Below are 27,286 nucleotides of genomic sequence, written 5' to 3'. Positions count from 1 at the left end.
CGTCTTCGTCCGTCTTCGACCATCTTGGTCCGTCTTCGTCCATCCCCGGTTTTTTCCTCTCCTTTTCGTCCTGTGCTGTTTTAGTTCATTCCTGTCATCATGTCAGCCCCCACCACCACTGCCACTACTATCACCACTGCCATAATGTATACTTCGCCCTCCGCCGCCACCACCACCATTACATGGTGTGCCCAGTCACCCCCACCCCCTTTCCATCCCTCCTCTTCTCACTCTCCCTTCGCCCTCGCTCTTTGTCGCCCCATCCCCAGCTTCTTCCTCCCGCTCCTCTACCTCTGATCCTTTCCCCCCGCTCCCCCAGCCTGTCACTGCAGCTCCAGCTAGGGTGGTGGCCCGTCGGGCCACTGCCCATGCCCAGCTCTCCCCATCGCCTTTGCCATCACCGCCACCACCATCGCCGTCGCCGTCGCCTTCACCATCACCATCTCCGGCGCCGACTACTGCGCCCACGCTGGGACCTGCCACTTCCTGCCACCTCCCTATAGCTCCCGTCCCTCATGTCACCACCCACCCTTCTGCCGCCATTAAACACCCTAGTGGCACCACCACCTCCTCCGCTCCCAAAAAGGCCCCACCCCATTCTCCTTCCTCCCCCCCCCCCAGGATGCCATAGATGTCTCCCTGCCTGGCCCTGCTCCCTCCGCCTCCTCCTCCTCCTCCTCCTCCTCCACCCCTCTATATACAAATACCTCCTCTCCCATTTCGATCCTTCCCTTCTCGAAGCCCGGAACCTCTCCCTCCTCCTCTGCCAACACTTCCCTGGTGGCCCCATATCACTACTCACTCCCAGATGGGATTCAGTTCTCATCTCCTCCCCCAGCCCCACCCTCCAATCTGACATCCTCTCCCACCTCCCCATCACCCGGTTTGGCCCCAATGCCTCCCTCACCCCAGCTCCTTCTCCATCTCCTACCCGCCAACCCCAACCCCCGTGTCGCCTGCTGACCCTCACTGCCGTGATCACTCGGCTTAGTCCGACAATCACGGAGGAGGAGGTGTTGGTGCAGCTCAAGGCGCATCCCTCGCTGGAGATGCGGGCGGTCTGCCGCATTTTTAATTCTGCCGGCCCCACCCGCCTTATGTGGGTTTTCTCTGAGGACGCCCCATCCATTGACCATCTCCTGAAAGAGGGTACCCTCCTCTTCAACCAGCTTACAAGGTCAACCCCTCCCATTCCCCTCCTCAATCCCTTCGCTGCTAGAGGTGTCTGCACTACAACATGCACCCAGCAACTGAGTGCCGCGAGGCCCCCACCTGCCCGCATTGTAGGCAAGTGCACTTCCTCCAGCAGTGCCCTAACCTTCAATCCCCTCCCTCCTGTAATACCTGCAATCTCCTCCATCCCACCTACTCCCAAAAGTGTAAAGCCTGACCCACTTCGACGACTCCTGAACTCACCGTCTCTGTCCGTCCTCTGGACGCCCCCACCCCTCCTGGCAATTCCCTTTGTCCCACCCCCCCACCGCTGAGGACATAATCAGGTTCCTCACCACTGTCCTGCAAAACGTCCATCCTCTCCAGCGCCCTCACACCCTCCAACAGGTCTCCCCCGCCGCTCATTCCGTCTTCCACCTAAAAATGTATGCCACCTACTCCCACAACCAGACCCATTTCGCCTTCTCCTGTCTTGACACCCTCGTCTAAATCCCTGCCATGGCGTGACAGCATCATATCCTGTTCAACAACATCCGTTCCCTTCCTGCCAACAAGAACCTCTTCATGCACACCCTTACAACCCACCGTGTGGATGCCTTCCTCCTCAATGAAACCTTCCTCCAACCCCACCACACCATCCACACTTCGCCCTACCTTCTCCACCGCTCCGATAATCCCCTACCGATTGTGCGTGGCGGAGTTGCCATTGGTCACTACTGCCAGATCCCAGTTCAGCTCCAACCTCTCCTTCCCGACCCCACCGAACACCTGATCCTTAGTCTCCTCTTCCCCGGCCTTACCATCACCTGCGCCACCATCTATGTCCGCCCTAATGCCCCTATTCCTTTCGACTTCCTCTCCCACATTTATCATACCTTCTCCTCCTACGCAATCACCGCCAACCTCAACATCCATAGTCGTTCCACCACCCAGTTACGGCGGTGGTATTGGTTCCTCTCCGCCCTCCAAGGCGACCTCGTCCCCATTCCCCAGCACACCATCCCCGAATCCAACTCCACTCCCGATGTCATCCTCTCCTCCACCAACCTCCTTGTCCGCATAGCGGTGGATATCCTGGACCTCATTGGTAGCGACCATCTCCCTGTCCTCCTCACCATTTCAGACGGTCGTCGCCCCCACCCCGACCCTTGTAATGACCCTCCCCTGAAGTACGTCCATGACTATTCCCGTGCCGACTGGAATGCCTACCGGGATACCCTCTCCACCCGGGTCGAAGGCCACCCCTGCACCTACCACCACCCTGACGATGTTACCCATGCTGCCTCCTTTCTCCAGCAGACCTTGTCTGAGGCCATGGAGGCCCACGTCCATACTGTCGCCATCCACCCCCACCGTCCTATCTTACCCCCACAGGCCATCCTCCACCTCCATGAATCCCACCGTCTCTGCCGTGCCTTCCTCCACACGCATGACCCAGACACACTACGACGCCACCAGCAACTCCAGCGACACATCCGACACTTGCTCGCGGCTAAGAAACGCTGGGACTGGCGACAGACATGCACCCGTTTAAATGCTACCCTACCTATAAACTCGTCCAAGTACTTCGTCAGCCTTCCGTCGCCTTACCAGAACTAAACCCTCCCCCTACTATCCTCTTCTCCATGATGATCACCCCTTCCCTGACGCCCTTAGTAAGGCCAATCACTTTGCCTCCTACCTTTCCGATGTCTTCTCCATCCCCGACGATCCCCAGTTCGATTACTCCCTCTTCCCGGATGTCCGCGATCGAACTGACACCTCTGTCCCTTCCCTCGCACCTGGTTTCCAGTACTTGGACAACATTGCAAACACGGAACTCAATGCCCCTATCACTACACAGGATCTCATTGCTACACTCCGCACAATGTGCAACACCACTCCTGGTCATGATCGTGTCACCTACCGCCACCTTAGTTAAACTCCCGTGTCTTTCCTTTCCACCCCGGCCAGGCTCTACAATGTAGTCCTGCCCACCGGCTACTACCCTGACCTGTGGAAAACCATACCCTGATGTTCCTTAAACCCGGTAAACCACCGTCCGTCATCTCCTCCTACCGTCCCATCAGCCTTACCTCGCTCTTCAGCAAGGTCCTGGAATCCATCCTCACCTGACGCATCCACCAACGTCTCCACCAGCACCGCCTCCTTCCCATTACCCAGTGTGGCTTTTGACTGTCCTGCTCTTCCGATGACCTTCTCCTCCACCTCACTCATCTCTTTTCTGAACAGCTAAATTCCCATCACTCTGCAATCTTCCTCTCCCTGGACCTCGAACGTGCCTATGACCGCATATGGCATTCCGGTCTCCTCTTCAAGCTCCAAACCTTCGCCCTTCCCATTAACTACGTCTGTCTGATCGGCTCCTTTCTCTCCCACCGTCCTTCCTACATCACCATCCATAACAGGGATTCCTACACCTTTTTTCCCTCCACCGGTGTGCCCCAAGGCTCCATCCCCTGCCCACTTCAGTACCTTTTGTACACGGTGGACATGCCGCTGCCGTCACCTCCCGTCCACCTTCTCCAGTTTGCCGATGACATCGCCTTCCTTGCCCTCACCCCCACCCTGCAGCATTCCCAACACCTTCTCCAATCCCATCTTGACCGGTTCACCACTTGGTGCAACCAGTGGTTGCTCAAGGTCAATCCCTCCAAAACCCAGGCGATCATTGTAGGCAAAACCACCCCTTCCTTCCGCCTCCTTGATTTCTAGCTCACCATCTATGGCCGTCCTATCGGCCTCACTCCACCCTTAAGTACCTTGGCATCACCCTCGACCGTCGCCTCTCCTGGACCCCCATCTCCGGACAATCCAAGCCAAGGCACGCTCCCGACTCCGTCTCCTCAAGCTACTTTCCGTCTGTACGTGGGGTTTGAACCCCTCCACCATACTCCACACCTATAAATCCCTCATCCGCCCTATCCTCTGTTACGCCCATAGTGCCTGGATCCCTGCCCCCCCCCTACCTTTTACAAATCCCTTCAGATCCTTGAACGCCATGCTCTCTGCCTCGCCTATTGCATCTGTCTCCCCTCCCCCACGCGGATCTTGTACAACCTCATTCCGTTCCCCCACCTCCTCCTTTTCCTTGAATGAATACGGATCCTGTACACCTCCCGAAAACTCGATCCTCCTCACCCACTTGTCTCCCCCATCCTCTCCCACCTCCGCCCACTGCCGCACCTGTATTCCCACATCCCACCCGGTCTCCATCTCTCCACCCTCCTTACCCTCTCCCAAGGTTGCTTCCGCCAGCTCCCCCTCCCTGATGATGCCCTCCTCTCCTCCCTCTACCCCTCCTACCCACTTTGATCCTCCCTCCCTCTTCCTATGTTTGCTCCTTTGGGCACCCTCCCTCCCTTCTCTCCCCCTTCCCTCCCTTCTCCATTTCTCCCCACTCCTCCCCCGGGCTTCCGCTCCCCTGTCCCTCTACTCCTCCTCCCATCTCCTCAGCTATTGGCATCTTTGTTCTCCCCTCTCCCCCCCCCCCTCACCCTTCTTCCCCTCTTGGCAGGTCACCGGACTCGCACACGCTACATGGACATTCGCGCGCCGGAGATCATCGCCATCAGTGTCTCGTGTGTGCCGTCGTGTTTAGTGTTCACTGTTCACCGTCGCACTCCATCGTTCACCTGTGCCATCGACATCTTCAGTGTTTGTGCGTCGTGTCAACAGTTTGTAGTATGGATTATCGTCGAGTGTGAACGGCTCCGTCTTTGTCTTTATGTGTCTACTGTTTAATTCCCCACCGTTATGTAACTTATGTGTATTCTTTCTGTTGTTTCTTTGTATCTTCTATGGCTGAAGAGCAGCGTAACATGCTGCTGACAGCCTGCCTGTTTGTACGGGTTTAAAAATAACAATAAAGAAAAAAAAAACCTAGTCCAGCCAGTCTGGTACTCGCTCTGGATTGCGTCTCTATGTCGGCGGTACTGCGTTCTGGTCGTTGCTCGTTGTTGACATTTGCCTGGCTCTGGTTCCGAGTGGATTTGCTGTTGGTTTTGGTGTTGTGGTTTCTACAAGCCTCCGTTGTTTATCTCTTCCTTGTTGTGTCGGTCATAGTCGGTCGTTGTCGGTTGTCGTTGGTCTGTCGTCCGACTCGTCCTTGTGTTTACCCGATGGTAAGTGCTCCACCGCCGGCAGCTTCCCCGCGTAGCGGCTCCGATCCGCAGCCCAAGGCGTTCCCGCGATGGGTTTTGGTTACTACAGTGCTGCTACTCTTCATGGATGTCAATGCATAAAAGAAATACGGATGGGTTCCCTTTCCACACCGGGGTTGAAGAAAATGACTCAGAAGTTCAAATTAACAGGAGATTTGTGAATTGTGTGACGACCAAGATCACCAGATTCGGACCTGTGTGATTTCTGGCCGTGGGGTTAGTTGAAGGACAGGGTTTATCAATGTGACACTAAAACATCAAGAGACTGAAGACGACCATAGCGAAGGAGGTGGGGAACATCCCACTTGAGATGTTTTATGCAGCAATAGAACAGTCTCTAATCTTTAGTCATGGATGCAAATGATCAGCCCATAGAGCAACGTTTGTAACCTAGAGCCGCGCGGGATTAGCCGAGCGGTCTCGGCGCTGCGGTCATGGACTGTGCGGCTGGTCCCGGCGGAGGTTCGAGTCCTCCCTGGAGCATGGTTGTGTGTGTTTGTCCTTAGGATAATTTAGGTTAAGTAGTGTGTAAGCTTAGGGACTGATGACCTTAGCAGTTGAGTCCCATAGGATTTCACACACATTTGAACACTTGTAACCTAGAGCGTAAACATGGTACACAACTAACAGGTATTACCCTTTCATGTGGAAATCGAAATGTGTTTCCTTCAATGGTTTATTAGTTATTTCTCTTCTGTATGTCCTTAAAAATGTTTCCGTAAAGTTTTGTTGTCCTACAATCGCATGTTTTTCAAAAATGGTTCAAATGGCTCTGAGCACTATGGGACTTAACATCTGAGGTCATGAGTCGCCTAGAACTTAGAACTACTTAAACCTAACTAACCTAAGGACATCACACACATCCATGCCCGAGGCAGGATTCGAACCTGCGACCGTAGCGGTCGCGCGGCTCCAGACTGTAGCGCCTAGAACCGCTCGGCCACTCCGGCCGGCTCATAGCCATCTCGTTATAGATTTATCGATTACTGCAATACCCCATTTGAAAATATTTGTAGCAGTATTTAATGATCACTGACTGTTTAAGGGATGCTAGAACAGTCATATATTACGTGGCCAAGACCGCACGGCTCACTGGCCAGACCAGTACTCCAAGCACACCACTTGAGGACAGGCAGCTGCTATCTGGTAATGAAAGTGAATATTTGCAGTCGGCACAATATAGATATGTTTGTTTTTGTACATAATGCTTTTAAATTTGCATTCCGATGTGTAGTGATCTTCATGGTAATGGGGTCTACATGTGGAATGTGAGCCGGTCGAGCGGCTCTAGGCGCTTCACTCTGGAACCGAGCGACCGCTACGGTCGCAGGTTCGAATCCTGCCTCGGTCATGGATGTGTGTGATGTCCTTAGGTTAGTTAGGTTTAAGTAGTTCTAAGTTCTAGGGGACTGATGACCTCAATGTTAAGTTCCATAGTGCTCAGAGCCATTTGAACCATTTTTGTGGACTGTGAGACTACTTGTAACACTGATGAATAACACGTTGTAAAAGTTCAAAACCATAAGATCCGATGGTAACAGCATAGCTCTGTCTAAACGGGTCATCGAATAAAATGCTTTTTAGCTATCTATGCTTGTGAATTTTCTTCAGTTACCATACATTGCAGTTCGCCCACAGACTGACCCATGTCAGAAATGTTTAACCAACATAATAACGAAGTCTGTTCCCAGCAACAGGAAGCTCGGGAAACCATCATAAAAACCGCTTCACGCTTAAAGGAAGGAAGACTTTGATTTAGTTTCCTGTCGACGACGAGGTCGTTAGAAACAGAGGACAAGTTCGTTTGGAGGAAGAATGGAGAGGGAAATCAGCCATTTCCTGTCAAAGCAACCATTCCTGATATTTACATTCAGTGATTTAGAGAAACCGTGGAAACTCTAAAGCTGAATAACTGGATGAGGATTTGGAGTGCTGCCCTCTCGAATGCGAGTCCAGGGTGATAACGACTGAGCCCAGAGTTATCCCGTAATTATCAGTGTACTTTATAACTGAAAAACAATGGTTTGCGGGGCGATCGCCAGTTATACAAACAACAGCAGACAAGTATTTCAGGAATTAAGTTTCACATAGTTCCCAAAAGCATTGGGACGAAACGAAAATAGATAAATGCTTGTAAACGTGTAGGTTCGTTTTCGGTTGCACATACTCGTGTATGCTCAATATATTTTACTGATTTGGATTATGAAAGGGATTTGAAAACTAAGCAACCGAATATTCCTTCGAAACGCAAAATGAAGACTCTTGCTGTTGCAGCTCTAAATCTACCATCCTGTGGTGGTGATTTAGGGCATAATAATGAGGGTAATAACGAGAGAAATATTCGGGCACAAAAGCGAAGGTACTGTAATGATGTATATATGTATCTATATATAATGAAGAAAATTCTACTAGACAAAACATTAACCGTGAAAACAAACACTGCTGGGAATGGGATAATGTTTGTCTTCACCAACAATTAGAAATTATGGGAACAGAAATAAGATACCACAGGGAAAAGAATTAACGGTGATCGCAGGATATGTTGTTTATGGTTCAAATGGCCCTGAGCACTATGGGACTTTACATCTGAGGTCAGCAGTCCCCTAGAACTTAGAACTACTTAAACCTAACGAACCTAAGGACATCTCACACATCCAAGCCCGAGGCAGGATTCAAACCTGCGACCTAGAAGTCGCGCGGTTCCGGACTGAAGCGGCTAGAACCGCTCGGCCACTACGGCCGGCTTTATGTTGTTCATAAACTTAAAGGAAACACCACGAATTAGCGCATTTATAAGGTAAACTATCTGATCATATAAATGTTTCAAGAAAGAACTGACTTCAGACAATTTCCTTAGAATTTTTAAGGAAGTCAATAGCAAGTTTTAGCGAATTCACTTTCAAAATGCAAGAGAACTTCATGCAGTTTCATTAACCGTAACCGAAAAGTTTTTGTACGGTAAAAGGGCATTATAAATGAGAAGTATCCAAGAGTGGAGGCCTTTGTCGTAATTTGTTTCTTACGGGCACGCAGTTTCAACGGAATGAAAGCTATCAACAAGAAACAAAAATGCAAAGGTAGTAAGCGAATTGAGAATGAACATAGACAAAAATTAAAAATAATGAAAAAGTCACAACATAACTTTACAAAACCTACAGGTCAGTGTGGTCTCAGCCTTTGCGAGCCTCACCCCCCAGGAAAAAGTAGTGTTTTTGCGAGATGGCGAAAGAGGTTGACGTCCTTTGGAGGCTATACGCTAGCATTTCGCTATCCATAAAAAAAATTCTAATATAAAGATTAATGATAATAACACTAATGATATCTCACTAAAGCATGGAAAGTCTCGCTTTCATTCATACCTGCCTGTGAGTTACACAAGTGTGCGCCATGTGCCTATAAGCATCAGTGTAGTGCAGCGTGGCAGGAGGGTTTACTGTGACGCCTAGAGTGCATGACCATCCTACGTCACTCGGTGTTTCGTGTCGGAAGATTTGTGTTGAAAGTCAAGTGCCAATCCCTGCACCAAGCGGCAGTCCTCTGCAGGTCTTCCAGCATTTCGCTACAATTTTACGAAGAAGGACTTCTCTGTGTACAACAGCATTATCTGCGAACTGCAATGGCAATGTAACACTCGCTTCGGTCGTGGCCCAAAGTTATTTTTATGTCTCAAGATCTTGCTAAAATTCTTGAGTCCAGTAACAATGCTGATACGGTAATCAGTAAGCTTCCTTTTCCCATAGACAGTACGTAGCAGGATCAAAAGAGCTCCTGAAAGTCAAGGATGACGTCATCAACCTAGGCAGTGGTATCCGTTGTCTCTTGGGTCTCGCGGACGTACATGTGTTTCACACGACTGTTGTTTGCGAAATCCGTGTAAATTACTACAGAGAAGAATTTAGTTCAATTATGTGAAAAGGAGAGGAAGTACCGGCACTAATGAGATGTTACTGCCGGCCAGTGTGGTCGAGCGGTTCTAGGCGCTTCAGTCTGGAACCGCGCGAGCGCTACCGTCGATGTTCGAATCGTGCCTCAAGCATGGATGTGTGTGATGTCCTTAGGTTAGTTAGGTTTAAGTAGTTCTAAGTTCTAGAGGACTGATGACCTCAGATGTTAAGTCCCATAGTGCTCAGAACCATTTAAACCATTTTTGAGATGTTACCCAACATCTCTGATAGTTTTAATATTGCGCCCAAAGAATCAGTAGCAAAATCTTCTGCCGCTAGACGCCTCTACTTATATCTTTCAATTGCCGTTCTTCCACGTGACGTCATTGTGAGTACATTGCAGTGTACGTTGTTGCTGATTTATTTACAGTGCGTTCTACTATGTCGGCGAATTTCGAAATGACTGACATGGAAGAACAAACAAGGATCTCCATTAAGTTTTGTTTTAAGCTCCGCAAAACTGCAGCTGAAACCCTCCGCAGCTAAAGGAGGCTTTTCGTGTGGAAGCTTTAAGCCAAGCAAGAACATCTGAGTGATTTAAGTGAATAAAGATTGCCGGGAGCCCACCCTGGACGAACTGTCATTACACCCGACTCCAGAAACGATCGCGAAAGTACCAGGCGGTTACAGGTAAAGTGCAGCTGCTCGCAGAGGTCCAGTGTGAGCTGGAATGACAGCAAAATTTGGTAGATATGCTAATGAGTTAATGTGGAATCGATTTACTGTGGAAACGGTAGTTACAATTTTGGCCACCAGGTGCAAACATGGCGCTGAAACAAAATAGCAGTGGAAGATACCATCCTTTCCACAACCCAAAAAGTCGCGCCAAGTTAGCAGTAACACCAAGTCGATGCTAATGCTTTCTTTTTAACTTTTTTTTTTTACGTCCGTGGAATTGTACGTAAGGAATTTCTTCCATATGGTCAGACAGTCACAGAGATGTTTTGAGAAGATTGAGGGAAGAGGGCCGCGCGGGATTAGCCGAGCGGTCTAAGGCGCTGCAGTCATGGACTGTGCGGCTGGTCCCGGCGGAGGTTCGAGTCGTCCCTCTGACATGGATGTCTGTGTTTGTCCTTAGGATAATTTAGGTTAAATAGTGTGTAAGCTTAGGGACTGATGACCTTAGCAGTTAAGTCCCATAAGATTTCACACACATTTGAACTTTTTTTTTAAAAGGGAAGAGGTTAAATGCAAACGTGCAATGGGAGAACAAAGACTGGTTGCTACTTCACGCATGCACGTCGCTCACTGTGACGGAATTCCTGGCAAAATACAACATGGCAACTGTCTCCCATTTTCACCACTCACCTGACCTAGCCCCTTGCGTTTCTTCCTCTTCCCGAAAATGACAATGATGTTGAAAGGGCAACTTTTTGATTATACAGAACAGATTCCAATGCAATAGCAACAGTTGAGTACAATTCATCCTGCACACTACCAGCACTGCTTCCAAAAAGGGGAAAATACCAGGAAGTGTTACATACAAGCGAATGGAGACTATTTTGAAGGTGACAGTCGACATTAAAATTTGATGCATGTTTTCTAATTATTAGCGTGCGTTCTTGAAATTTTTAGGTAGCACCTCGCAGACACTACCTAGCAGTACATGAATGGACAGGTGTACTCACCAGCACAGAATTGGAGTATCACGTTGAGCACGGAGGGCGCCAACACCTTCTTGAGCTGTGTCGGCCTTCCACAGCTGTTGCTCAGTACGTCCAGCAGGGCGCGCACCTCCTTCCCCGCCTGAGCCTGCATGGCAGCCCCACTGAAGCCAAGTGAGCGCAGTTGACGCATCACGAAGGCGCGTTGCTCCTGCCACAGCTTGCCGTCCACCACTGATACACCTATGCATCCGACACACATTACCAACAGTAAAATTTTTGACGGCCAGTGAGACCAGAAATTCGGTATCAAGGCAAAAGGGTAAAAAGGCTCGGACGGGGAGGGGGGGGGTAGTTGGACGTCATCTGGCTTTACATTGATTGATAGAGTCGTTTGATGTCCTTCTAAGGGATATCATGCCAAATTCTGTCCAATTTACGCGTTGGATAGTCAAAATCACAAGCTTGTTGGAGGTCTCTGCCATAATGCTCCAAACGTTCTCAGTTGGGGAAAGATCCAGCGACATTGTTGACCAACACAGGATTTGGGGAGCACGGAGACAAACTGTACAACCTCTCGCCATGTGTGGGTGGGCATTATCTTGCTGAAATGTAAGCCCAGGATGGTTTGCCATGAAGATTAACAAAATGGGACATGGGATATCGTCGACGTACCGCACTGCTGTAAGGGCGCCGTGGATAACAACCGACGTGGTCATGGTACCAGTTGAAATGGCACCCCAGAGTATCAGTCCTAGCTGTCAGGCCTCATGGTATGTGACAGTCAGGTTGGTATCCCACAGCTGTACAGGGCGTCTTCAAACACGTCTTCACTGGTCATTGGGGCTCATTTCAAAGGGGGACTCATCACTGAAGACAATCCTACTCCAATCAGATTTGAGGGCAAACGTGCCCAACACCATTGGAAACAGGCTTGTTGGTGTACAGAGGTCAATGGTAGTCTCTCTATTAAATGCCGTTGTGGTCACCGATGCACCAGTTGCACGTGAATTGATGATAATGATGAATCAAGGACTCTGAGGCCCTCTTTGGCGATTGCTCAGTCCTCATGTTATGTTTTCTCTGCACGTTGACCGCTTCCTTCTCAACAATGTGTTCGACCAAGATTCACTCATTTCTGCCAACATCGTCAGATAGTGGTATCGCTCCTATTCAAACGTCGAGCGATTCGCCAGTTGCTCTAAGCAGCTTCTTTGAACTCAGCTATGCATCCTATCACAGATGCTGACATCTGAATATATTGTTCAGGTGCTTGTGTGCGAGACACTACTGTCCAACTGAGTTCATGGAATGAAATTCGCAATAACCTAATGTCCTGGTATCGACATCTCCCCTGTCCACTACCCTTGTCAGCTGTGCGGAGAAATTGCACTGCAAAGTCACATATTCATCCACTGGGTGGCAAATTTTACAGTTTTGTATTTTGTTCTATAACGGTACGAAGATTAGTTTGTGACCAATTTGCATAACTTCTTTGTGATGCGTTGTTCTTTTTTTGTCGTACATTGTATGCAGAAAGAAAAAAAATTGGCTCTGGTCAGCTATACTAAAAGAAAATGTTTGAGTGAAACTGAACTTTCAGTGACTCATGAATGGTTTTCATATCTACACAAAGTAGAAATCTATTTTCTTGCCCACTTTTTAAAACAGCTGCTACACATATGATTTCCGTTTTGACATAAAAAGTAAATCTTGAAAGTTGTCTGTTATAATTTGCGAACTTCGATATACTATGTTCTTACACCGAGCGAGATGGTACAGTGGTTAATGAACTGCACTTGCATTCTGGGGGACAACAGTTCAAATCTGTGTTCAGCCATCTTTATGTTTTCCATGATTTCCCTAAATAGCTCCAGGGAAATCCTGGGATACTTCCTTTGATAGGGCATGGCCAATTTCGTTTGAAACGGCATGGTCATTTTCCTTCCACATCATTGAAACATTTTGAGATTGTGCTCCAATGTCCTCGATGTCGACAGAATATTAAACCCTAATATTCTTTCCTTCCTCCTATGTTCTTGCACGTTAACTACGCATGAATAATCTGCACCCAGTGGCTGATTTTCCGTGTATTCACTCCCACATCTGTCATGCTGGTTTATCGTGCCTAAGAGCTTTGAGAGGAGAAAGGCATCGGCCAATGACAACTGAGGGCGCTGAGACGCTCCACACGGCTGGCACATTTGAAGGAGAGCAAACCCTTGTTTTTCGTGTGTGTTTCATTTGAGCTGTTCTGGTGTTTAGGTGTTTGTATTACTTATGTGTGATGGTGTGTGCTTTTGAGCGTGACTGCATTGAATCTTACTGAGAAAATTGGAGAGCGAAATCTGAAAGCAGCCTACAACTCATATTCACGACCTCATACTGGGAACTGTATTCAGTATTTCTACATACGTCTACTCTGGAATACAATGTCTATCTCTTACTTATGATTTGGTGGGCCATATCAGAAAAGCAATATTCCATGGTTAGGAAGGAATAATGAATAACAGAGTAATATTCGAGGTTACGATTAACATGGGGCAGCTTCAATTCTGCTCACGTGCTGTATTTGTTCACCAAAGCGTTTTTGCAGATTTTATATTTCATGAGTATCTAGAAGAGTAAGGCTTTGTATGATAGCGGCCTGTATATCACATAATTCATGTAATGTTAATCATATTGTTATATGTGAAAACAGATATATTCATTGGGAGCTAATAATCACAAGTCAAAAGACAATGTCATATCCTTATTAATATTTTGTTCCTTCCATCAGTTTGAAAGAGTAACCATAGGGCCCTGCACTAGTGCCTCACACAGGATTAATAAGAGAAATAGCCTCGTGCTCTCAGCTTAATTATTAGTTTGATAATAACCACTTCTCATGTTGTACAAATTGCATAGCCAGCAAGAATTTCAATTACTTTATTAATACATCGTTTTTAGACTGCAGAATGTATAAGACATTTGTAAACGCAAAACGTTGAACTACTGTTGTCATTTCTTTGCTTTCTGTTCATACGTCTAGGTCTCATGTGTTAAAGCTGATGGGACCTGATGGGTCTCTTGCTTTAACAAGTATACGTATTTGTTATAAACATCTGTCAGAGGTATCTACTCACAGGTTTGTGCATCAGAAATGGAAAGCCTTGATACTGGGGGGCATCAGGAGAAAGATTGTGTAATTGTCACTATGTAAATAAATATATCCAAAGAAACTTTTTTGTGTTATTATTTTCGACCCAGTCTATCAGCCTTGCTAATGAATATGTTAATATAGGACATATTCATTGACAGATATGCCTAATGATAGCATAGCCTAGCAGCTGAAAGATTACTTGGTGACCATATGCAGAGGTGGAACACCGCTCGGCAGACTCTCCTTATAGTCTTTGATTGTAAGAGCCCATTGCACACCCATCTTTGGGTGACATCCGCGTCTATACAGTAAGTGTACATTTTTGATCTGAGCCCCACAAACTGCACAATCTGCAAGCCATTCACCTCACTGTTTATCAGTCCGATAACTTTCTTATTCTAAGACGTTATACTGTAAGGAATATTAGCCGTACGTCCAGACAGGTCGAATTGTTCAGGATTTTACCTAATTACTTCATATGAATCACGGCCTTTAGCTTAGTTCGTGAAAGGGCCTACACCCTTATAAATAACTAGACATCAGCAAAGTTTGCAAACTCGTACTGGAATATGTACATGTGGAGTTTGGAGAGGTCTAGAATACAATTACCCATATAGATTGGCTTCGTGAACTCTACTGAAACCTTAGCCATCTCCACAGTGAGCAGTAGTCATTCATTGAAGGTTGTGGCCCACTTAAAATTTGGCCTCGAAAAGTAATCTTTGGCTCCATAACGCCAGTCCTAAAAGTGAACTAAATGAATCTCGCGACTGAATTATTCACTAATTTATAAAAATGTTTCTCAAAATCACACATTACGACAACACTCTGTTCGGTATTAATATCAACGTACTACTTCAACCAGGCATGCTGGTCAAAGGAGGTAATGTAAGTGATTCTAACAAGATGCATCCCCATCCTGAGACATTGCTGGAGGTTTCTGTAGTGTAGAATGTATTTCTGCTTATTCCACAACATTGTCTTAGGGACAGAAGCATTTCGTGAAACTAGGCACTCCAGACACAATGTTAAGTCGCTGTGTACATCTTGCAAATTGGTGAGGTACTCCAGGTCTTCCTCCTGGACATATCCGTTACCAGCATCAGCAGCCACAGGTTCGATCTCATCTTTCAATCTGACGATTTTATATCTGGAAGATCATCAGACCTCTTCAAAAAGTATGTGAAGTCCATACAGATTGTTTACATCCAAGTAAAATAAATACTTTAAATCCTCATATGGTCTGTACTCATCCCCATTCATTCGTGGATTGTTCCCTTGGCATACCTCTGGATGCACTGGCCAAGTCCCTCGAGAATCCTCCATTTGAAAAAAGCAACATATCAACCTTAATCAACAGTTCGATGTCGATCTCTGTTTCTTTTTTAGCAGTACATCACACGAAAATCCTGGCGCAGTTTAATAGAAGGCAGGATCCAGAGTGTATGCTCCCAGGCAGTGGCGGCTCGTGACCAAAGAAGATGGTGGTGCACTTTACTCACGAAGGAAAACATCAACAAAAGAGAGAAAATCAGTACATTGCTCAATGTTTTTGTGATGCCTGATATAACCAGGCAGCTCGCTTGTGTCACTCCTGCTTCTACTCATAATAAAACCAAAAGATGTACACAGAAAAAAGTATTACTTTTGCAGAATAAAAGGAATTAAAATCAACTGCACCTCTATGTACTCAAAAAGTGGTAGGCATGCCTAACTAATCTTTTTCAGCAGGACTGATGTTAACGCCGTTTATCTCTGAATTTGGATGTGGTGGTGATCACTTGTACTGGAACTCTAGTCTTCTTTCCTTCAGATTTGCATATCTTTCAATCACTCTTTGACTGATGTCCGCAATTCCTAAAATGAGCTCTCCTCCAATACACAGCATCGCGAGTGCTCATAGTCTTTCTTGGTCCATAGTATTCCGCAAGAAGGTTTTGATGCATTTCAGCGAAGAAAAACAATGTTCTGCTTCTGATGTGGTCATTGTAATTGTAATTTCAGGAGATTCACAGATTCGCTCAGTGTATCGCCAAGATTATTGTCTGTTATGTAATCCAGAAAGCTCAAAGCTCCACACATGCTTTTGAACTCCTCTCTTCCATAAGTAACAGAGGGTTCTGTTCGAAGTTTCTTTGCTTCAAAAAAGAGTAGCATTCAATAGCAGCTCTGAAAGAAGTTTCTGGAAAAGTGGAACAGTAAGTAGCGAATTTCTCTGGTAGAAAGAGAGGGGCTGTAACTAGCTGTCCAGTGAACTTGAATCTTTCTTTTGCCTCTTAACTTACGACATCACATACTTTTTTTGCCTCCTGCAGTAGATTACACATCGCTGAGCCATCTTCAGTTCTCCCTCTTTTATGGTACTCGTGTAAACCTGTTGAATTTTCACTCACTCCTTCCCTAATGTTTGCAATTTCACGCTCAAAAGCTGTCAGCTGACTTTGTGCGTAAGTTGGGTCAATATCCCTTTTTTGTAGCTGGTTATACAAAATATCCACATGGATTATAATTTTATGAAAAAATGAAAGCCAAAAAATGAACTTTTCGTCCTTCAAAATTGTTACTAAGCCACAGGCTTGCACGATCGTGTTTTCATTAAACATATTATTCATACTCGTGATAATATCTTCCCTATATTCCAAAACGGTATTGACGCTACTTGACTGAAAATTCCAACGAGTAGGTACTGAACATGGCAGTCGTTTTCGTACTATTTCGTCGAGAACTGCTGTTCTTTGAGGAGGTGCTGAAAAGAAGCTGTTAAAGTCCCTGAAGTTTAGTGAAGAAAATTCGCACATTTTTATTAATGGAAGCGGCTTTAAGCATAATGAGATTCAGCTGGTGGGCATAACAATGAATGTATGAAGCGTTAGGAAACTATGCCTTAACAAGAGCCTGCACCCCATGTGCTTATGTCGACAATTCCCCAAATGATTATTTATCTGTTCAATAATGGACGTTGCCAAAGACTGGGCACCATGCTTTTCTTGTGTTCTGAAGTTACAAAATCTTTCAACTGGTATTCCGTTAATGATGTACCTATATACTATAACCATCTGGAAAACACAGGCTACGTCACTGCTTTCGTCAGCTATTATGGCCAAAAACTCAGCATCCTTAATCTCCTTTCTAATTTTCGCTTGTCAGACTTGAAGCATGCACTGGAAGAGTTCATCCTGGATGGTTTTTGAGGTTTCTTTGAAAACTGTAGATTCCTCTAAATGCGATTTTAATACAGAGTCTAATGCTGCACTAAAATTAATTAAGGAACGAAAAATACCAGGATTGGAAGATGATTCAGTCTCATCATGTCCTCTAAGGGCAAGTTCCAACGCACCACAGAAACGAATACAGTTAATAATTAGATTCAATATGTACCTATTATCAGTAAGATTTTGGTTGTGTAATGCCACGGACCTTATGTACCCACTGTCTAATTGGGTAGCTACACTCCTGGAAATTGAAATAAGAACACCGTGAATTCATTGTCCCAGGAAGGGGAAACTTTATTGACACATTCCTGGGGTCAGATACATCACATGATCACACTGACAGAACCACAGGCACATAGACACAGGCAACAGAGCATGCACAATGTCGGCACTAGTACAGTGTATATCCACCTTTCGCAGCAATGCAGGCTGCTATTCTCCCATGGAGACGATCGTAGAGATGCTGGATGTAGTCCTGTGGAACGGCTTGCCATGCCATTTCCACCTGGCGCCTCAGTTGGACCAGCGTTCGTGCTGGACGTGCAGACCGCGTGAGACGACGCTTCATCCAGTCCCAAACATGCTCAATGGGGGACAGATCCGGAGATCTTGCTGGCCAGGGTAGTTGTCTTACACCTTCTAGAGCACGTTGGGTGGCACGGGATACATGCGGACGTGCATTGTCCTGTTGGAACAGCAAGTTCCCTTGCCGGTCTAGGAATGGTAGAACGATGGGTTCGATGACGGTTTGGATGTACCGTGCACTATTCAGTGTCCCCTCGACGATCACCAGTGGTGTACGGCCAGTGTAGGAGATCGCTCCCCACACCATGATGCCGGGTGTTGGCCCTGTGTGCCTCGGTCGTATGCAGTCCTGATTGTGGCGCTCACCTGCACGGCGCCAAACACGCATACGACCATCATTGGCACCAAGGCAGAAGCGACTCTCATCGCTGAAGACGACACGTCTCCATTCGTCCCTCCATTCACGCCTGTCGCGACACCACTGGAGGCGGGCTGCACGATGTTGGGGCGTGAGCGGAAGACGGCCTAACGGTGTGCGGGACCGTAGCCCAGCTTCATGGAGACGGTTGCGAATGGTCCTCGCCGATACCCCAGGAGCAACAGTGTCCCTAATTTGCTGGGAAGTGGCGGTGCGGTCCCCTACGGCACTGCGTAGGATCCTACGGTCTTGGCGTGCATCCGTGCTTCGCTGCGGTCCGGTCCCAGGTCGACGGGCACGTGCACCTTCCGCCGACCACTGGCGACAACATCGATGTACTGTGGAGACCTCACGCCCCACGTGTTGAGCAATTCGGCGGTACGTCCACCCGGCCTCCCGCATGTCCACTATACGCCCTTGCTCAAAGTCCGTCAACTGCACATACGGTTCACGTCCACGCTGTCGCGGCATGCTACCAGTGTTAAAGACTGCGATGGAGCTCCGTATGCCACGGCAAACTGGCTGACACTGACGGCGGCGGTGCACAAATGCTGCGCAGCTAGCGCCATTCGACGGCCAACACCGCGGTTCCTGGTGTGTCCGCTGTGCCGTGCGTGTGATCATTGCTTGTACAGCCCTCTCGCAGTGTCCGGAGCAAGTATGGTGGGTCTGACACACCGGTGTCAATGTGTTCTTTTTTCCATTTCCAGGAGTGTATATTTACATTGTCTAGACCTGCCATATTCAAAACGTTATTTACATAGACTGAAGAAAGTTCGTGTTTTCCAATTTTGTCATGGAGGTGTTGAATGTCACAGACTCTGTGTTTAGACCATGAAAGATCTCCTCCAAATAATAAACAAGGAAAACAAAATAAGGCATTTTTCATGTCACAACCACACAGCCATCCATGCTTGTTGTACAAATCAGAGTTAAATTTCCTATTGAATTGGCAACTTTTTGTTTTAACAGTTTGAGCAATTGTTAAAGCACGAGTTGGCCTACCTAGCTTCTTGATTTCTTTCTTCAAACTTCTGTCAACTGAAGGGTTCAGAGAGTAATGAAATTACCTGATTCGTTATTTCACTTATTCACTTGTCACTTGAGCCTCAAAATTCACTGTAGCACACGCTAAAATAACTAACACAACGCACAGGAACTAGTTACTTCGCTCGCAGCTGCACCTGAACCGGTAAGGTGGTGCGAGAATCCCGTTTTGTTCGAAGATCCGATAGTTCCGTTTCCCTTCGGAAGAGTTCAGGCCCTCTTCCTGCGGCTGGCAGGGTGGCCTGGGTGAGGTGTTTGTATACACAAGGCCGCATACGAGTACAGTGTTGCCAAGCGTTGCCCCCGCATCCCCTCTGGGACACCCAAGTCCGCGTTTGCAGCCACAGTGCAACCTGCTGTCGCCGTCGGCACATTCTGTCCAACTCCGCTGTGTTCGGCGTTTGGAGCCGGGGCATTTCAAAAGAGATAAACGGAGCACTACTTCTCCACTAGTGTAGAAAGCGCAGAAGGCAAACACAGTTGAACAAAATTATTCCTTGGGAGTGGCGCAAACCTGCAAACCTATACAGGAGCCGCCCCTGCTCCTAGGGATACACTCTGGAATTTTCAAGAAACGTGTGTGAACAAGTAAATTCCTGCCAAAAATTCTACGCATCCCAGTCCTCTGGATCCATTATGGTCGTTCCTATGAGTTTGATAGGGAATGTGGGTATCCTGGGAAATGGTTTTTCTGGAGTCTCTCCATCGAATACAGGTATTTGTATCAGAAGACTTCCTTCTTCATCACAAGCTGAAATTTTGTGTCAATGAGATATGCAGTTCTGGTGACACGCATTTTCTCCCAACTTATTGTTTCAGCCTGTTTCTGAAGAGGTGTGCGCGTCTTTCGTAAGGAAATCAGGAAGCAGAGTGATATTGTAGACATTATTCATTTGGAGAATTAAAATGTACATTGTCGTCCACGACGCTGCTGTCTTCAACATAAAATTACGTAAGTGTTCAACAATAAAGTGAGCAACATACCTACTCAAATTACGGAGAAAACGGGTGTGTGTGGTGACAATTGGTACTTGAAGCTACATACGTTGTAGCTGCACTACAGAACTTTCCCATTAGATGACAATGTGGTGCCTCAGCTGTTAAATTCAATGGCAGCTCACAAATATAAAATTCAACTGTCTGACTGTATTAGGTGTCATTCTCTCATGGTCATTGGAATGTTTTTGTCATAAAGAACATCAACACTCAACGCAAGTTTTTCGAGCTCAGAGAGAAACTATCTTGCAGGATTATCCACAATGTATGATTCAAATGTGTTTGGACTGGAATCATTTGAGCATACTACTTGATATGAGGTTGCACATGGTATGTGTCGTTCTTTGAAAGTGGTAGGAGAGGCTTTGGGATCACGTTTACAGCACGCCACAGGAACTAGTAAACTCAAAGTCAGCATAGACAACGAAGGGACATTTTTCTTGAAAGTGGACGTTCTTCACCTTTAAGACCTTTTATCCTCAATAGAAATTTCCACACTTTCCTCCCTCAAGCAGTCAGATGTCTTTCTCAAATATCATAGTAAACGAAGTGAGGCATCTGCAGCAAAAATTCCCTATGATGTTTTGAGAATTAGGAGAAAAGTGGGTGGGACATGCACATGATCCAGATGTGTGATGCTTCTCACCTTTGAAGAATAGAAATAAATCACCAACCGCTTTGGAAAAGTAGAGGGGCTCAGCTACTTTATGCTTCACATTTCTTGGTTTGCTTCTTCTAATTTACACCCAGACCATAAGTATGAACCAAATAATTAGGGTTCTCCCTCTCGAATTTTGGCAGGTCTGAGATTGCGATGAGGATCGAGGTGCTTTTGAAGTTATAATGCTTGCAGATGTTAGTTGCTTCATATGTACCTGTAGCTACTGCATAACTCGAGTAATTTCTAACAGAAACCAGACGTGACCATGTAAAGAAATATTCATCTCCCTTTTTGGTATTGTGCACATTACAACATGCTTTTTTAGCGGCAATATCTTTCAGAAAAAGAATGATATTAGACCATGCAACTTAACATACATGCAGCAAAAATCACAGTCCGACGAAAACATTTCAGACTTGAATTTAAGTGTTGGTTGCTTTGGAGGAGCTTTGTGCCTAGGGTGGCATCTGAGAATTACTCTGGCAAGGCTGTATGATCAACAACATAAGGAGGATTAACGCAAATACTCAGCAGGTTTCACCCTAATAGTAGAAAATATGCTGGCAGATCATCTGTTCTTAAATAAGTAAATCAGGAACTGGCAAGAGTTTAATACTTACCAAAGATAGACATTCTTGAATTCGTTTATAATATGTAATTATTAAAGAAAGAATGGTAAGGCAAATCCAAGCATGTCGAAATGATCACCACAATGTGATGCAAGTAATAAAATGCCATTCCCGGCGGGGTCAGGGATTTTCTCTGCCTCGTGATGGCTGGGTGTTGTGTGCTGTCCTTAGGTTAGCTAGGTTTAAGTAGTTCTAAGTTCTAGGGGACTGATGACCATAGATGTTAAGTCCCATAGTGCTCAGAGCCATTTGAACCATTATTGAATAAAATTCCAGCTACAATAATAGCAATAAAAAAGAGAAGTTAGAAATTTCACAAGTGAAATTTTGTGCTCTAGGTCCTTAAAGCATTATAGGCAGTTCTGTGTGGGGGCTCTGAGCTTAGAATTTGCAGCAGTTTCGTACGTACTGATGTGTAGTAGTAGTAGTAGTAGTAGTAGTAGTAGTAGTAGTCAAGCATATAGAAAGGAGACATGGAAGAATCGCAAGATGGAAGAAGGAGGCAATGCAGAGGCTTCGAGACTTCGGCAGCTACCAGTGGAATTCAGTGAGTGGAGCAGGAAATGGCAGTGACTAATTGAGATTAAGCTGAAAGATATCAGAGCAGAAGTGGGCAAGATTTTAGATAATATTGGCCTTGTTACCATTAGACTCGATAAGTATAAGTTTGAAGGACCAGTGATTCATGGACCGCAAACCCAAGTGAGGAGGTCGGAAAACCGATTTTCGTCACAACTCAGATCGAGGGGTGGAAAGGTACACCAGCATGGAAACGGACAAATGATGGACTGGACTTGGTTATCTGTGTCAAAGTTACGGTTGAGGCTCAAATATCGGAGGTGGTTATTGTTATGAAAGCAGAAAAATTTACGCAGGTCATTGCATTAGCAGCCCGTATTGCTGCTAAGAACTGCATACCAGAGTACTGTGTTTTGCAACTGTGGTCTATGTTTTAAATAGGTTTTTGTTATAGTTAGGAGAGAGGGGGGGAATTGGAAGAGCAATGGAGTGAGGCTGACTGGGGAGAGGAAAGGAAGCAGTGAGAGAATGGTGAGGATGGCATGAGTTTAATAGAAGGGGGTATGCTAAAATAATAGACCGTACATTTACATAAAAATCCTCATTAAAATACTAATAGCATCAAACAATGTTTATGTAAAATGTAAATGGAATCAAATATAAAATGAGGCAAGGTGGACTGAGAGTGGGCAAACAAGGCAAGGGAATGGGGAGGAAGGGATATTGGCAGGGACGCTATGGGTTTAACAAAAGAGGATTTTGTACTAAAATTTTGAGACATCTGTTAAGTAGAAATCCTTGTATAAAATAGCAGTATGGATGTGTAAAACAGAAAAGGGGATGAAATAATAGGTTAAAAAAGTGGAAATAAAGTAGCGAAATCTGAATTAGTATCTTAAGATATTCAAAGTGTGAAAGTTTGACAGTATAAAATCATAGAGTCTTAATCTGAAAATATAAAAAATTAAATTGTATAAAAATTTTATTTTCAAAATATTAAAAGTATAGGCCTACAAAAATGAATGTACAAATAGTAGAAAACTAAAAGATAGTAGAATTATGTAAGTGGAATTATGTAGAGGACCTAGAACTGCATGAAGTGTCATCAAAACTTTTTAAAAACATTAAAAGTAAGAAACCATAAAAGGCGTAAAACAATAAATTATGAAAGTGAAACTATGTGCGGCAACTGAAATTACATTGGGGTGTTTTGAAATTCTGAATAGATGCATTTGTTTCAGCGTGGTGGCGTTGTTTGGCATGGGTTTGCAGTATGTATGGAAGCCAGGCTGCATGCTGGCTAGGACGGTGGCTGAGCCAATGCGTTGCCACTTCTCTTCTTGTTGGTGAGTGGGGCTGTTGATCACACCCACTCTGCAGTGAGGTGGGCGACTGAAAGACGCTTTCAAAGGTTCTAACAAATACACTGTTAACAAAATGTTATGCTGGCTTAATGTGTTGCCAGGCTGTTGCACATGGTGTGTAAAGATCTTTGTTTCTTACAATATTCTCAGGAGATACCTCTTAAACTCACTTTTCAGTACTTCCAAATGCATATAAATAGTTCAAACAGCGTTCTTTGATGTTAGAATATTCTCACCAAATAGAGTTTTATTATTCTGAAGTGCGATCTTTGAAGAGTATTTCAAAGTCCTGGCTGTCTGATCTACATAAACTTTTGGACAGTTTCCACACTTAAGTTCGTGTACACCTGCTGCCGTGAATTTCAAGGCTTTTCTATTCACTTGGTGCCACAGCCTGAAGCGAGTAATTTAATTAGTCTTAAAACCTACACACAAATTGATATTGTGAAATAGTCTATCAACAATTTCTGACATCTGTCCTTTATGACACATGGGCATGTGTAAGGTTATCCTGCCTTCCTGTTCATCTGTTAGTGTGATGACCAGGAACCACTTCCATCGGGGTATTTTTGTGGAAATTTCTGTGCAGTTCTCTTGACAAATGTTGCGTTAAATTTTTTCCACTTGCGTGTCATCGATTCTGGTTTGACAAAGAGATTTCACGCATTTCCATGACTTTGTAGAAAGCGATCTTGGTAAAACAATGATGTCATTCATTTTTTGTGATCATGTGTACACATGTGGAAAATGGGGACCAGTTCGAAAGAGCCTGTGATGTTGTAAGACGACATACTTGCTGGTACTGCGGAGTTTGTTGCAAACACGCGCGTTGCAGAAACTGTGATATGTGATGCATGTGGATGACTCAGCAAGTTTCTTCCAGCTCTCGGCCAAGTCCGCTTGAGACACAGATGAACCACGCGAATTTGAGCCTGCTGGCCCAGGAGGCAAGGAGGCTACGAGGAGGACAAACAATATGTTTTAAATACTCATCTGAATCCCGTAAGTGAGGAGGAGAAACAATATGAAGTGAATAACTAAATACAAAGCTTTTCAGAAAAAATTGTTTAATTATTGGCCAATCAATTTAATAGTAATTGGACATTCTTTGAAGCGTTCGTAAACTCGTCCATATTTGGGTGAGGTCTGGATATTGGGGTGTCTTGAAATTCTGAATAGATGCATTTTATAATTGACTTGGAACCAGGTCATCTTCTCATGACCTTTGACATAAAAAATAAAATTGTATAAAAATTTTATTTTCAAAATATTAAAACTATAGGCCTATAAAAATGAATGTATAAATAGCAGAAGACAAAGTAAGTGGAAGTAGAATTACGTAAGTGGAATTATATAGAGGACCTAGGACTGCATGAAGTGCATCAAAACTTTTTAAAAACATTGAATGTAAAAAACCATAAAAGGTGTAAAACAATAAATTATTTCTTATTAAAATATTACTTTTTATTATTATTTATAATTAATAAATTAATTATATAATTAATATTAATAAATTATTTATAATTAATAAATTAATTATATAATTAATTATAAATAATAAATTATTTTTATTATTTCTTATTAAAATATTTCTTCGTCTGATAGAGATATATGAAGCACTTTCTACACAAATTTATCCAGCACAGTTTCATGTTCTTGTTCTCCTTCTCGTAGAATATACGAGTTGTTACCAGTAGCACTTCGAACTAGAATCAGCTCCTGTTTAATGTTCTTAATGACGTGTTTACTATCCTCAATGAGGCCCATTAACATTTTTAGCGGGGAAACCCACTATAAAGAGGCCATCAATCGATCCATTGGCCAATTAGTTCAATAGTAATTGGACATTATTTGAAACGTTCGTGAACTCGTCCACATTTCAGCTGGGTGAGGTCTGGATATTGGGGTGTTTTGAAATTCTGAATAGATGCATTTTTATAATTGTCTTGGAACCAGGTCATCTTCTCATGACCTTTGACATAAACTATGCTGAAGCTATGATAATTGGTCCGGAGCCATGACACTATATGTTCACACGCCACTCCATCATCAACCCAGCGTTTTGCATGTTAAAATCGCGCCAACCACACCTCTGTTTTCTGAGGTTTAGCACACGACACTGAACTAAACGATCTGGGCGAGTGTTGATTGCAGAATACCTTGTTAATACTTGTCTGGATCGGAGAATGTGATGAATGCAACACCTTCAATACAAATTACTATAACTCATCATAAAACCCTCGTGCATTTGTGATGATGTTTGGAAACCTTAAACTGAGTGTGTTCTGAGTGTGAATTCAAAACCTTCATCAGACTTGCAGTAAGATGAGGAAAACTTTGCTTACATGTTATACAATAAGCCATACACGTTTTCGTCCGAGTAAAACTGTAAGTTACTGCGTGGGAAAAAACTGGGAGTTTAGGTAAAATCTATCACTAATTAGTTTACTGTTATCAAATACGCTCTAATCATTTCCCAGATATCCCTTCCTGCCTATCTGCAGTGCTAGAATAATGAAGTGAAGCGTCTCTAGCCGAACAGATGTCTTAGTAACCCACACTTGGCGATTTTATTCTGGAGGGACTGAGTATTCAAACAACTACAATGAACGGAAAGTTAATAGCGGCTAAACTCCACAATTTGGTACACATAAAACTTTCAAGTTTTCTTCGTGTGATGGAGATATATGAAGCACTTTCCACACAAATTTATCCAGCACAGCTTCATGTTCTTCTTCTCCTTCTCGTAGAATATACGAGTTGTTACCAGTAGCACTTCGAACTAGAATGTTCGTTTAATGTTCTTAATGACGTGTTTACTATCCTCAATGAGGCCCATTAACATTTTTAGCGGGGAAACCCACTATAAAAAGGCCATCAATCGATCCATCTATGAACTGTCCAGCGTTTTGTAATGCATTCAGAGCTGATGGTGATGAAGACACATAATGTTTGAGAGCAGATGTGATTCAGCTGCTGTCCATTTTAACGCCATTAAGTTCGTATCATGTTTCTTGCAACAGAGAGTCAAGTGCATTATATGTAAGATGCAATGTCAACGCTTCTGCTGCTGGAATGTTCTTAGGTGTAAATACGACTTCCAAATATATGAAGCTCTTGCTTCGAACTGTTAAACCATCTTGGTGTAGAGTAATTCATATCTAGTTACTATTAATAAACGTCGCTGACACAAAAGGTTTGTGGGAAAAATATTTCTGACTAATAATACGCTCATCATATTCAGATGGAGTTGTTATATCGAGTGACCTCACTGCGAGGTTTCAAGTCTATCGATTTAAGAAACTCTTAATTTTCACGTGTTTTCACATTACGCTTTCGTTGCAAAATCGTATTCTGACGGTTACGTGCGCTGAATTCACTCTTTATACTCACGATGCTACTTCAGAAATAGAGGTATTATAATTTCCTCACTGCCAAAATCAACTAGATTTGCGTTCTGGTTTATGATAATCAGCTTGAGATCGTCTAATGGATTGTTATGAGTAACCAAAATTTTGTAACCTGGGCTCACCATAGGAATTAATCCGTATACAGTATGGGTTATTCTGTCATTAAGGTACGAATTCATCGTCATATTACACTCAACACAAAGCGTACTGACTGGCAGTATATCCACTTGTTCATTCAACCAGAAAATACTATCGGTATTTTTCTCCAGCACTTGATCCCTTGAGAAATCTAATAGCGATCTTACTGAACCTACATGGCTAATGTCCACTGTCTCTTCCCTTGTTTTTATGTCTGTTTTAAACATATTAATGTTTGCACATAACTGAAACCTTTTTACAAATCGTTTTATAAACACATTTAAATCGTAAATATCGTAGGAGCCAGTGGATGTTACAACTTCACCAACTCCTACATGCAT

The 27,286-nt window shown here is 44.6% G+C and overlaps 1 protein-coding gene across 1 annotated transcript in view; it reads right to left on the bottom strand.

Moving 5' to 3' along the window:
* Positions 1–27,286, bottom strand: part of LOC126188612 (methyl farnesoate epoxidase-like) — a 143,592-nt gene that overhangs the window by 63,612 nt on the left and 52,694 nt on the right. The window contains exon 3 of the mRNA XM_049930214.1: positions 10,909–11,127. Coding sequence (XP_049786171.1) covers positions 10,909–11,127 — 219 coding nt within the window. The remainder of the gene's footprint in view (positions 1–10,908; positions 11,128–27,286) is intronic.

This window comes from Schistocerca cancellata, chromosome 5, assembly GCF_023864275.1.
Source record: "Schistocerca cancellata isolate TAMUIC-IGC-003103 chromosome 5, iqSchCanc2.1, whole genome shotgun sequence".
Taxonomy (NCBI): domain Eukaryota; kingdom Metazoa; phylum Arthropoda; class Insecta; order Orthoptera; family Acrididae; genus Schistocerca; species Schistocerca cancellata.
The sequence above is the reverse complement of the archived record's forward strand: the minus strand, read 5'-3'. Positions and strand labels throughout refer to the sequence as shown.